The sequence below is a fragment of the Phocoena phocoena genome, chromosome 2 (assembly GCF_963924675.1).
Source record: "Phocoena phocoena chromosome 2, mPhoPho1.1, whole genome shotgun sequence".
In the NCBI taxonomy this organism is placed as follows: Eukaryota; Metazoa; Chordata; class Mammalia; order Artiodactyla; family Phocoenidae; genus Phocoena; species Phocoena phocoena.
This window is the reverse complement of record NC_089220.1, coordinates 15,353,504-15,367,858: the sequence shown is the minus strand read 5'-3', so window position 1 is coordinate 15,367,858 and position 14,355 is coordinate 15,353,504. Positions and strand designations below refer to the sequence as shown.

Genomic DNA, 14,355 nt, shown 5'->3' with positions numbered 1-14,355 from the left:
TCCGCATTCGCTCTCTGTTGTTTTTCGCCCAGGATCTTGATCACCCTGATTCCATCTACAACATCCTCTCCTATTCTACACATCCAACGACTCATCCTATCTTTTTGTACCTCTCTTGGAGTATTTATCCATTTTTACCATTTTTACCATTGCGGTTATTAGCGTTTTCTCCTTCACTAAGTGATAAGCTCCTTGTGGGTTAGGGCCAGGTCCTATATATCTGCCAGCACAGTGGTCTCTTAGGAGAGGAGGATAGATATATGTGTTGACAGATAAATGAGTGAGGGAGGGAGTGAATGAATGAATGAGATTCTAGTACATATTCTATCAAATAAAGCACATATAGTATCAGTATACAATTGTGATTAAGATGCAAAGAGAAAAGTGAGTAATAAAAATTATACTACAGTAAATAATACATAAAACCTCTTTTAAAATACTTAGGAGACTTCTGTTGCTTAAACTTGGATAATGCACTTCCTTCTCATTAATATGTTGCTTCCTCATTGGTTTGTGATGAAATATGAGTGCAATTTCCTGTCCCCTCAATAATATTGGTTTCTCTTCTGGGTGCAAGCAGATTTATCTTGCTCCTCGGTCAACAAAATCATCATCCCAAGAAACATGGGTAAGTGTAAGATTAAGAAATAAGATTTTAAGTAGATAACATACTTTTGAATGATCGTCAGTAATATTTGCAACATTTTTTCTAGTTTGGGCTGTATAAATGTGGTCATGCAAAGTATTATAAGACGGGGAGAAATGAGGACGACACATGGCTTCTCTACTTTGAGCAGTAGTAAAGGATGTCAAAATTTACATTTAGAAATAGGTAACACTATCAAAATATAAAAGAGGAATGCTTACGCTCCATTTCCTCTACAGGAAACAGTATATTGGCAAAATGAAAATTAAGTGGTTAGGGAAGAAATGTACCAACTCCTGGCTGTAGAGCTATCTAGCACCACTTCCTCAGCAGTGTAAAGGTCTAGTGATATGTTTTTATACCATCAGAAACTATGTGAAATTTGAAAATAATATTTCCAGTATTAATTAATATTTCTAGTATGTATTAATTAATTAATAATTCTTAAGAGATGACTATCACATTGACACACAGTAGAGTGTTAATAAGTAGCTATTCAACTGATAAATGAAGGCAAATGTTTCCTATAACATTTTATCTTCTGATCATTGTCATCAATGGTTGGTACTGTTTTAATTCTGATTTTTACGAACCATCAATGGTTGGTACTGTTTTAGGAGCTGTGGATTATCTTCTTTGGGTATCAGGTAAAAATTAAAATCAGAATTAAAAACTTATCCAAATTTCTCAGCACTGGATCTAAAAACAGTTTTCTCAAAATATGATTAAAGCAATCAAAATAATATCTGACAAGATGTATGAATAATAAGAATTATGTATTCTGTTAAAATCTCAGATTCACACAAATTAATTTAACAGCTCTCCTCTGCAGTGTTTGGTATCATATGTGAAATGTTATTATATAAATTATATTCTGAATGCCTCTGGTTTCTCTGCTATGCTCTGGATAGGTGGCCAAAGATGATCTGCTTTCAGGAAATGTAGGGGACAACACAGGCTACCAGTGTCGTCATTAGAACAATATCAGTTAACATGTCATGAAGGCTTACCATGTGCTCAGTACTGAGTTTCATGTGTTATCTCATTTAATCCTCGCAAGAATTCTGTGAAATGGTTGCTATCTACGCCTGTGAAAATTGAAACTTAGAGAGGTGAAGGAACACACATGGTCACAAATCCCCCAAGAGCTGCTGAGAACCTTTGAGTCTCCAGAGCCCTCACACATGTAACCACAAGCCCCCAGAAACACTGCCTCTGTTGCCCAAACCAGAAGACACCCAGTAACTGCTTCATTAAACCATTCAGTCTTATGGTTGTTTTAGTTAAGGCAGGAAATATTTCTACAGAGAAAGAAATTTATTCCACTGAGAATTTTGTAAGTCCTCTCAAAACTATTTTTCCATTTGACCCTTCCTATCTTTTTTTTTTTTAAGATGAGTATTTGTTGAGTAACATGGACAAAGCAGGAAGGGGCACCTTCCTGCTCATCACCCAGCTCTCCCAAGTCCTTCTTCTAAGGAAGAATATTTTCATGGTTTAAGTGTTCTTCCCCAGACGCATGAGCCTAGTGATAGACGTGATGTTGCGTAACCATCAGAGTTCCATCCTCTGTAGCTTATTAAATTTTGTGCATCTCAGACATTTTTCAAGTGTCATTTTCCTTCTTCGCTTATGTTCTTTAGAAGTCTCTTTAATGAGGATTTTGGGGGTCAATGTTCTCAGTGGTAGTTTATCTTAAAATATCTTTATTTGTGCTCTCATTTTGAAATTTAGATCTTTGGGTATTCAGTTATAGGATGACATACATTTTCATAACAATTTGGAAATATCAATCCACTGTCTTCTGGTTTATGTTATCATTGTTGTTGAAAATGTCTTTGTCGGTCGAAATTTCATCCTTTGTAGGTAGTGCATTTTTTCTCTCTGGCTCTTTTTTTTCTTAGTCTTTGGTGATCTGCAGCTTGATTGCAACGTTGGCTAAGTATAGATTTCCAGCTCTGTTTGTTTGTTTCTAATCTTATTTGGGGTTTGCTGAGCTTCATAAATCTGAGGATGCCATGTCCTTCATCACTTTCAGACAACTCTCAGTCAGCATCTTTTCTAACATTGCCTCTCCCCTACTTTCTCTCTTCTGTCCTTGTGAACTTTAATTATACATACACTGACCTTTTCACTTTATCCTCCATGTCTCTGTGGTATTTTCCTGTCTCTTTAGCACTCTGATAATTTTGTGTTATTTCTTTAGCTGTCTTACAATATACTAATTTTCTCTTCAGCTGGAGCTAGGCAGTTGGTTAGTCCCTGTGTTAATTTTTAATTTTATATTACTGTATTTTTTATTTCTGAAAGGTCTATTTCAATCTTTTAAAAAATATGCCCAGTCATCTTTTATTGTCTCTTGAGCCTTACTCATGTGTTCAGATTCCTTCTCTTATTTCTTTAAATGTATTAAACATACTTGTTTTGTGTTATATATCTATTAATTTTATCTCTAAAGCTTTCGTGGATCTAGTACTCTTCTTTCTTGCTTTTGCTGACTCTCACATACAAGCTAATTTCTGTATGTGTGTAAGTATGTGTGTTTTCTTCTAGTGTGGTAGCAGGATATTTGTTCTTTTTATCCATCTATTTTTAAAATCAAGTGTGTGTGGGGTTGGGGGGTTTTAATCAGCCTATATTTGTTAGAACGAGATCTGTGAGAATTCTTTAAAGCCTGGGTTGAGGGAGCTTTCCTCAAGGCATGGTTTGTATTTACTTCTTCCACGTGCATAGAATACTTATTCTTTCATATGGTAAACTTTTATTATGGGTGAATTTATTTTCAGATTATTTAAGTTGTTTATTGTTTGTTTTGTTGTGTTTCTATAAATTACTTTTTATATGTGAGGAAAGAAGTGACATCATATCATTTCTTAGGAAGACATATATGCTGTATCTGCCGGTTATTCAGATGTTAGTTGTCGAGATTCTTTACATCTCATCTCACATAGCCTTTCGATTTCACTTTTTAACCTTAATTGCAATATAATCTGCATGCAGCAAAAAGGAACATATCCTAAGTGTACAGCATGATTCATTTTTACAAACTGAACTTGTTCATGGAATCAACACTCATATCAAGAAACAAAACATTACCCAATTCTCAGAAGTCCTGCTGGTGCCCTCTTCCTGTCATTACTCACCCACCCACCCCCCGCCAAAGATAACAGCCATCTGACTCCTCTTTCTCTGTTTTTTTTTTTTTTTTTTTTTTGCGGTACGTGGGCCTCTCACTGTTGTGGCCTCTCCCGTTGAGGAGCACAGGCTCCGGACGCGCAGGCTCAGCGGCCATGGCTCACGGGCCTTGCCGCTCCGCGGCATGTGGGATCTTCCCGGACTGGAGCATGAACCCGTGTGCCCTGCATCGGCAGGCGGACTCTCAACCACTGCGCCACCAGGGAAGCCCTCTTTCTCTGTTTTTTATAACTAAATAATTAATATGACATTCTACATAGTTGTTTGCAACAATGTAGGTGGGCTTTGTTGAGAAGAACGGGAATGCATGATGGTTTTCCCACTTCCAGTTGGTCTTATTTACATTTTTTTCATTACCACATTGTGAGTGGTGAAAGATAATTAATTTCGGCTTTAAACCAATTCACAGATGATTCCTGATCTAAACAATAGACCCTTCAAAATTCAGCCTCCTGACTCAAAAAACTGGGAGATCTTCCCCCGCCCCGCTCCCGCCCCCCCGTGGTAGCAGGATATTTGCTCCTTTTTAGCCATCTGTTTCTAAAATCAAGTACAGGAAAAATAAAAGCCTAAATAAAATGTTGCCTTATCCATTATATAAATTACTGAAAAGGAACATGCTTAACCTTCCAAAGAAAATGTGTTGACAGATATACGGAAACATAAGGACACATTGTCAGAGTGTGAGACATGATGTAAGGTGATGATTCTCACAAGTTTATTTGAAGTCCACACAGTTTAATAGAGAACATAAAAGTGACATCTTTTAGAAAATGTAGGGTTGATTATTTTATATCTAGTTTGCAGAAGTTTTCATTCACGTCGTTTTCTTTAATTAGAAGAGCCATTATAGTTGAAAGACCTGTACTAATCCTTCAGTGCTACTATTTAGGAGGAAAGTAGAAAATATTCTCTTCCTTTTCAACAAAGCTAGTCTATGCCGTAGCAAAAATACCTCAGACATCTAAGGTATTTTTATGTAAAAGGCAGAAGACAAATAGTTGAGTCAAGAGGCTTTAGAGTTAAACCTAGGATTGCAGCCAAGTTCTACCAAGATTAGACAGGCAATATGGGGCTAATTGCCTAATACGTGGCTCAACTCTTCTTTGTAACATAGGACTGTAATAAACAGGACACAGTTACAATAAAACATAAATTATAATAAATATGCACGCCATTTTACATGGAGTCCAGCACACAGAAAGCCCTCAGTAAATGGATTGCTACCCTGATTTCTGACAGCATAGATTAACACTACCTGGTTCTTAATCAGATAATATGTACCCTTTCTGCCTGCCTTTTTTTATCCCTCTGCATTGTTTCTGAGCCTCAACCATGTTATTGCATGTAACAATAATTTGTTCATTTTCATTAATGTATAGATTTTATTGTGTTAATATACCACAATCTATTTACCTCTCTTAATGCTAATAGGCATTCCAGTTGGGGGATATTACAAATACTGCTGCTGTGAACATTCTAATTCTACCACACGTCTTTTGGGACCACATGTATGTATTTCTATTGAGCGTATACCTAGAAGTAGAGTTGCTGAACCATATGATTTGCATAAGAGCCAAACAGTTTTCTAGCCAACAGTATATGAGAGTTCCAGGTGTTCTACGTCCTCACTAAGACTTGGTATTTGCTAAATTTTTCATTTCGTTTATTCTGGTGGCTGTGTAGTTGTATCCCTCTGTGGTTTTAGTTTGTAGATTTCTGACGACTAGTGAAGTTGAGCACATAGATCCAATATTAATTCACTATTGGCCTGAAGTTTATGGAACCAGATTAATAGTATAGACTCAGACCCCATTCCCAAGTGAGGACCAGCCAGAGGACATGAGTACTCAGGGATTGTTTTTTTTTATGATAGCTCCTCACAGAAACAAAGGTAAGACAGGGAACTTGCCAACTTTCCCTGCTGTCTGTCTGCAAATATCTGTAAAGTTGTTATTTTGTTTACTTTGATGGCTGAGGCTCCTGGATCGCAGCACGAGTGGGATGTCGAGGACCCCGTGCTACCTGTGTGGGCCCATGCCCTGCCACTGGCCCATGCCCTGTCACTAGCCCATGCCCTGCCACAGGTCCACGCCCTGTCACTGGCCCATCCTCTGTCACTGACTGGCCCATGCTCTGTCACTGGTCCATGCTCTGTCACTAGCCCATGCCCTGTCACTGGTCCATGCTCTGCCACTGGCCCATGCCCTGCCACTGGAATATGCCCTGCCACTGGAACATGCCCAGTCACTGGCCCATGCCCTGTCACTGGCCCATGCCCTGCCACTGGCCCTTGCCCTGTCACTGGTCTATGCCCTGTCACTGGCCCATGCCCTGTCACTGGTCCATGCTCTGCCACTGGCCCATACCCTGCCACTGGCCCATGCCCAGTCACTGGCCCATGCCCTGTCACTGGCCCATGCCCTGTCACTGGCCCACGCCCTGCCACTGGAACATGCCCTGTCACTGGCCCATGCCCTGCCACTGGTCCATGCCCTTGTCACTGGTCCATGCCCTGTCACTGGCCCATGCCCTGTCACTGGCCCATTCTCCACCACAGGCCCATGCCCTGTCACTGGTCCATGCTCTACCACTGGTCCATGCTCTGCAACTGGCCCATGCCCTGTCATTGGCCCATGCCCTGCCACTGGTCCATGCTCTGCCACTGGCCTATGCTCTGCCACTGGCCCATGCCCTGTCACTGGCCCATGCTCTGCCACTGGCCCATGCTCTGCCACTGGCCCATGCCCTGTCACTGGTCTATGCCCTGTCACTGGCCCATGCCCTGTCACTGGCCCATGCTCTATCACTGGTCCATGCTCTGCCACTGGCCCATGCCCTGTCACTGGCCCATGCCCTGTCACTGGCCCATCCTCTGTCACTGGCCCATGCCCTGTCACTGGCCCATGCCCTGTCACTGGCCCATGCTCTACCACTGGTCCATCCTCTGTCAATGGTCCATGCCCTGTCACTGGCCCATGCTCTGCCACTGGCCCATGCTCTGCCACTGGCCCATGCCCTGTCACTGGTCCATGCCCTGTCACTGGCCCATGCCCTGTCACTAGCCCATCCTCTGTCACTGGCCCATGCCCTGTCACTGGCCCATGCCCTGTCACTGGCCCATCCTCTGTCACTGGCCCATGCCCTGTCACTGGCTCATGCCCTGCCACTGGCCCATGCCCTGTCACTGGGCCATGCCCTGCCACTGGTCCATGCTCTGCCACTAGCCCATGCCCTGTCACTGGCCCATGCTCTACCACTGGTCCATGCTCTACCACTGGTCCATGCTCTACCACTGGCCCATGCCCTGTCACTGGTCCATGCCCTGTCACTGGCCCATGCCTTGCCACTGGCCCATGCCCTGTCACTGGCCCATGCCCTGTCACTGGTCCATGCCCTGTCACTGGCCCATGCCCTGTCACTGGCCCATGCTCTACCACTGGTCCATGCTCTGCCACTGGCCCATGCTCTGTCACTGGCCCATGCTCTGCCACTGGCCCATGCTCTACCACTGGTCCATGCCCTGTCACTGGTCCATGCCCTGTCACTGGCCCATGCTCTGCCACTGGTCCATGCCTTCCCACTGGCCCATGCCCTGTCACTGGCCCATGCCCTGTCACTGGCCCATGCTCTGCCACTGGCCTATGCTCCGCCACTGGCCCATGCCCTGTCACTGGTCCATGCTCTGTCACTGGCCCATGCCCTGTCACTAGCCCATGCTCTGCCACTGGTCCATGCCCTGTCACTGGTCCATGCCCTGTCACTGGTCCATGCTCTGTCACTGGCCCATGCCCTGTCACTGGCCCATGCTCTGCCACTGTCCCATGCTCTACCACTGGCCCATGCTCTGCCACTGCTCCATGCCCTGTCACTGGCCCATGCTCTGCCACTGGCCCATGCCCTGTCACTGGCCCATGCTCTACCACTGGTCCATGCCCTGTCACTGGCCCATGCCCTGTCACTGGCCCATGATCTGCCACTGGCCCATGCCCTGTCATTGGCCCATGCCCTGTCACTGGCCCATGCCTTGCCACTGGCCCATGCCCTGTCACTGGTCCATGCTTTGTCACTGGCCCATGCCCTGTCACTGGCCCATGCTCTGCCACTGGCCCATGCTCTGCCACTGGTCCATGCCCTGTCACTGGTCCATGCCCTGTCACTGGTCCATGCTCTGTCACTGGCCCATGCCCTGTCACTGGCCCATGCTCTACCACTGGCCCATGCTCTGCCACTGCTCCATGCCCTGTCACTGGCCCATGCTCTGCCACTGGCCCATGCCCTGTCACTGGCCCATGCCTTGCCACTGGCCCATGCCCTGTCACTGGTCCATGCCCTGTCACTGGCCCATGCCCTGTCACTGGCCCATGCTCTACCACTGGTCCATGCCCTGTCACTGGCCCATGCCCTGTCACTGGCCCATGCCCTGTCACTGGCCCATGCTCTGCCACTGGCCCATGCTCTGCCACTGGCCCATGCCCTGTCACTGGTCCATGCCCTGTCACTGGCCCATGCCCTGTCACTAGCCCATCCTCTGTCACTGGCCCATGCCCTGTCACTGGCCAATGCCCTGTCACTGGCTCATGCCCTGCCACTGGCCCATGCCCTGTCACTGGTCCATGCCCTGCCACTGGTCCATTCTCTGCCACTAGCCCATGCCCTGTCACTGGCCCATGCTCTACCACTGGTCCATGCTCTACCACTGGTCCATGCTCTACCACTGGCCCATGCCCTGTCACTGGTCCATGCCCTGTCACTTGCCCATGCCCTGTCACTAGCCCATACTCTGCCACTGGCCCATGCCCTGTCACTGGCCCATGCCTTGCCACTGGCCCATGCCCTGTCACTGGCCCATGCCCTGTCACTGGTCCATGCCCTGTCACTGGCCCATGCCCTGTCACTGGCCCATGCTCTACCACTGGTCCATGCCCTGTCACTGGCCCATGCCCTGTCACTGGCCCATGCTCTACCACTGGTCCATGCCCTGTCACTGGCCCATGCCCTGTCACTGGCCCATGCTCTGCCACTGGCCTATGCTCTGCCACTGGCCCATGCCCTGTCACTGGTCCATGCTCTGTCACTGGCCCATGCCCTGTCACTGGCCCATGCTCTGCCACTGGTCCATGCCCTGTCACTGGTCCATGCCCTGTCACTGGTCCATGCTCTGTCACTGGCCCATGCCCTGTCACTGGCCCATGCTCTGCCACTGTCCCATGCTCTACCACTGGCCCATGCTCTGCCACTGCTCCATGCCCTGTCACTGGCCCATGCTCTGCCACTGGCCCATGCCCTGTCACTGGCCCATGCCCTGTCACTGGCCCATGCCCTGTCACTGGCCCATGCTCTACCACTGGTCCATGCCCTGTCACTGGCCCATGCTCTACCACTGGTCCATGCCCTGTCACTGGTCCATGCCCTGTCACTGGTCCATGCTCTGTCACTGGCCCATGCCCTGTCACTGGCCCATGCTCTGCCACTGTCCCATGCTCTACCACTGGCCCATGCTCTGCCACTGCTCCATGCCCTGTCACTGGTCCATGCTCTGTCACTGGCCCATGCCCTGTCACTGGCCCATGCCTTGCCACTGGCCCATGCCCTGTCACTGGCCCATGCCCTGTCACTGGTCCATGCCCTGTCACTGGCCCATGCCCTGTCACTGGCCCATGCTCTACCACTGGTCCATGCCCTGTCACTGGCCCATGCCCTGTCACTGGCCCATGCTCTGTCACTGGCCCATGCCCTGTCATTGGCCCATGCCCTGTCACTGGCCCATGCCTTGCCACTGGCCCATGCCCTGTCACTGGTCCATGCTCTGTCACTGGCCCATGCCCTGTCACTGGCCCATGCTCTGCTACTGGCCCATGCTCTGCCACTGGTCCATGCCCTGTCACTGGTCCATGCCCTGTCACTGGTCCATGCTCTGTCACTGGCCCATGCCCTGTCACTGGCCCATGCTCTGCCACTGTCCCATGCTCTACCACTGGCCCGTGCCCTGTCACTGCTCCATGCCCTGTCACCGGCCCATGCTCTGCCACTGGCCCATGCCCTGTCACTGGCCCATGCCTTGCCACTGGCCCATGCCCTGTCACTGGCCCATGCCCTGTCACTGGTCCATGCCCTGTCACTGGCCCATGCCCTTTCACTGGCCCATGCTCTACCACTGGTTCATGCCCTGTCACTGGCCCACGCCCTGTCACTGGCCCATGATCTGTCACTGGCCCATGCCCTGTCACTGGCCCATGCCCTGTCACTGGCCCATGCTCTGCCACTGGTTCTCTGCAGTCAAAGCTCTAGTTAGTTCCTCCAGATCCACGTATGCCTTAGGGTACCCAGAGCTTTACTGCTCACTTAGCTCTCTGATATTAGCGCCCGCTTCCTTTTTTTCCTCTCTGGAAGGTTTTCCTATTTATTTAAAGGCTGTTTAAGACGGGGAGGGATAAATTGGGAGATTGGGATTGACATATAAACACTACTATATATAAAATAGATAACTAATAAAAACCTGCTGTATAGCACAGGGAACTCTACTCAATACTCTGTAATGGCCTATATGGGAAAAGAATCTTAAAAAAAAAAAGAGTGGCTATATGTATGCGTATAAATGATTCACTTTGCTGTACACCTGAAACTAACACATTTGTAAATCAACTATATTCCAATAAAAATTTTAAAAATAAAAGGCTGTTTATTCATATTTTTAGGTGTGGAAAAATTAGGTGATTTCAGGAATTTTAGTTCTCCATTTTGTGTTAAGAGTGACATATCCTATGGGCTCTGGATATGGTTTACTCTCCCAGCAGAATACTGGTGCCTTGTGGTGGCAGGTCTCTTTTGTGCTAAGGGCGCATCAACACTTGGAAAGGGACGGTTTTGAGGTCCTGTAGGCCTCACAGCACACAGGAAGAGGACATGTCTTCCTTCCCCTACATGGTGACTCTACAAAGCTTTCTGTGAAGATTCCCCTCAGATAAATCATCCAAAGCACCAACAGGCCTCACTAGCAAAGGAATAAAGCTAGTATTTCTCTATTCCAATATGGAGAGAAGGATATATTCTCTGTTCCTACATGGATGTACATCAGATGTACATTTTTAAAAAGCTAACCTAGTAAACAATCAGGTATAAATGTAGAAACTGATGATCATAGGTTTTACCCAGAATGCAGCACATTCTGCCCTCTCTTTCACAAGAGTACGAGAAAGATAAAGTAAATCAGCCCACAAAGAAAGCAAAGGAGAAACAAATGAGGAAGTGTTGTCTAATTATTTACGAAGTTTCAGCAAACTGCTATATTTTCAAGTGCTTCACTTTATCAAACTTCTTGTGACAACTTTTTTCTTGGCTAATAAGCATATTTTGAAAATAAGTGCCTTATACATAGATTGCACACGAAATAAAAAATTTGAAATCCTATAATCATACAGTTTACCATACACTCAAATGCATTTACTGATTACAAACAAATAATTGAATTCGCCATCTTTTTTTTTAATTAGCTTCTAAAATGACTTTTAACTTTAGTTTTGCGTGCTTAGATTGTGTCTAGTGAGAAATATAATTCCCTCTAACCTGGCATCCCTTGGATAATTCTTATTTGAAAAAGGTCAAATATCTCAGCCTGATTTCATTTACCAAAGTCAATTAGACAAGTTTCCCTTTTTAAACACCTTCATTGTATGCAATTTCATGCATTTTGATATCCTCAATAAATGAAATAAAATAAGATTGTTTCAAAAATCATGATGTCTCTTTTAAGCATCCGAACTATTCTAGTTTGTCTTTCATTACAGAAACGAAGGCATTTTAAAAAGAGATGTCAACCTTTGTGAAAGTAAAGCCTTCTATATTCACGTTCGCACCAATCTCCTCTGAGTTTCACGAAGGAAACCAAACTGAAGACAGCATTCTATGAAAGCTGATGGATAATGTGGCGAATCCTCCAGGGTTCTTCATCAGCATGCTGTGAGAATAAGCACATGGACTTCTGCACATTAAAATCACTGATCACTTTAGTAACTCCCGGGAACCTGGATCCTGACTTCCAGCCATCGATACCTGTGTGAAACTTGATCTCCACTCATCCTTTAAGACCATTGATGAATCCATCAGAACTTTTGAAAGCAAAGGACAACTGAAGAAATCTTAGTGAAAGAGAGTTAGGTGTTGGAAACAAACTCCCAAGAGACAAGGCTTATCTTGGTACTTACCATCTAAGAACGCATATAATCATCACCTAAAAAAGGAAACATGAACAGCACATGTACTGAAGAACAGCATGACTTGGATCACTATTTGTTTCCAGTTGTTTACATCTTTGTGATAATAGTCAGCATTCCAGCTAACATCGGTTCTCTATGTGTGTCTTTTCTGCAAGCAAAGAAGGAAAATGAATTAGGCATTTACCTCTTCAGTTTATCCTTATCGGATCTGCTGTATGCCTTAACTCTCCCTCTATGGATTGATTATACTTGGAATAAAGACAACTGGACATTCTCTCCTGCCCTGTGCAAAGGGAGTGCCTTCTTCATGTACATGAACTTTTACAGTAGCACAGCTTTCCTCACCTGCATCGCGATTGATCGGTATTTAGCAGTTGTCTACCCTTTGAAGTTTTCTTTTCTAAGGTCAAGAAGATGTGCGTTCATGGTGAGCCTCTTCATCTGGATATTGGAAACCATCTTCAATGCTGTCATTCTGTGGGAAGATGAAACAGCTGTTGAATATTGTGACGCCGCAAAGTCTAACTTTACTTTATGCTACGACAAATACCCTTTGGAGAAATGGCAAATCCGGTTTAACTTTGTTAGGACGTGTGTAGGCTATATGATACCTTTGGTCATCATAATGGCTTGCAACCAGAAAGTCTACAAAGCTGTGAAGCAAAATCAAGCTACAGGAAACAGTGAAAAGAAGAGAATCATAAAACTACTTGTCAGTATCACGTTGACTTTTATCTTGTGTTTTACTCCCTTTCATGTGATGTTGCTGATTCGCAGCATCTTAGAGCATGATGTGAGCTTGGATGAACGTATGTTTGACCGTAACAAGCCTGGGAAGCAGAGTTATAAAATCTATAGAATCACAGTTGCATTAACAAGTTTAAATTGTGTTGCTGATCCAATTCTGTACTGCTTCGTAACTGAAACAGGAAGATCGGATATGTGGAATGTATTCAGAGTCTTTACTGAGAAGCTTAATAAATCCAAAAGACAACGAAAAAGCATACTTTCTATGTCTACAAAAGATACTGTGGAATTAGACATCCTGGAATAGAACCAAGGTCTAATTTTTTAAAGATATGCAATATTATACCGTCAAGATTATATTTTCAGAAGGAAATCTCAGCATGAGAGGGGAGTAAAGGTTCCCACTGAGGGACTATCTTAATCCTCTCCGATGGAAATATTTCAAACGTGTGCTCTATAGCTCCCTGACTTTTATTAAACAAGAATTAAACAAAATTGAATATTTTCCTAATGACTCAGGATCATCACTGTAGAATGGCAATTGCTTTTGTATCTGTGCTCTAATCACTCAGAGGTTAGTAAGATGTACTGGACTGTGTGTTTTTAAATTGGTGAGCTTCGTGTCTGGTTGTTGTGATTTTTCTCACTCTTTCTATGGATCTCAGGCTATCATTTCTCCCAGCCAACAACACCAACTACTAAATACTGCTTCTAATCTTCTCATTAGTTAACAAACATTTATTGAGCCCACTCTATGTGCTAGGTTTTGTGGTAAGTACTGGGGTTACAACAGAAATGATCTCATAAGCCTTTTGAAGCTTATATCAGTTTGGAAACATAGCCACTGAGCTTGTAAGTGTTCTTTATAAAATAAAAGTCAGTAGTCTCTGAGTGAGAGTCTGAAGGCCTCATCCATGATATAAAGGACATGAGCTTTGTGAAAGTTCTTTCAGTTAATCAGAGAACTTTTTACTTTCTTTAAAATCACAATTTTTAAAATTTTGATTCTTTCAAAATTTGCTGTTGAATACAGTGTGGGTGAAATTATTAGAAGTTTAATGTTTAGACAAAAATATACTATAAACAAAAAAGACATTTATTTTTATTAAATCTTACATTCAGAGACTTCTTTGGGGGTTTAGAGTATTTAGAGAATCTTGGTATAATATATTCTTTTATATTTATATTTTCTCACTACAGAAATTACTCCGCCTAGTTTTAAGTAAGCATCAGGTAAACATTTTTCTTAACCAAAGTATTTTTTAAGATTTTCGAAGATGTTTTTATCCTCCTATTCTCCTTTTCTCCTTCTCTCCCTTCTCTTTACTATCTGTTCCTTCCAGTCCCCAAAATTGATCAGATAGTAAATGTCTTGGTATCATTTGTGCCCTCATATTAGAAAACAAAAATCTGATAACAAAAGAGACAAATAATGAATTTCTAGATATACACTGAGAAAACTCAGTTAGTGCACAAACTGATTCCATTTTCTATTAAAGTTGTCCATGACAGTTTGGGTGCACAAGAGAAAACCACCTTGCTTTGAGGCCC

The 14,355-nt window shown here is 44.5% G+C and overlaps 1 protein-coding gene across 1 annotated transcript; it reads left to right on the top strand.

Annotated features, from left to right (window-relative positions):
* The first annotated feature begins 547 nt into the window (after nucleotides 1-547).
* On the top strand, nucleotides 548-13,123 carry GPR65 (G protein-coupled receptor 65). The gene is made up of 2 exons (XM_065872599.1): nucleotides 548-628; nucleotides 11,629-13,123. The coding sequence occupies exon 2, from the start codon at nucleotides 12,086-12,088 to the stop codon at nucleotides 13,109-13,111; it is 1,026 nt and encodes a 341-aa protein (XP_065728671.1). The 5' UTR covers nucleotides 548-628; nucleotides 11,629-12,085; the 3' UTR covers nucleotides 13,112-13,123.
* The last annotated feature ends 1,232 nt before the right edge of the window (nucleotides 13,124-14,355 follow it).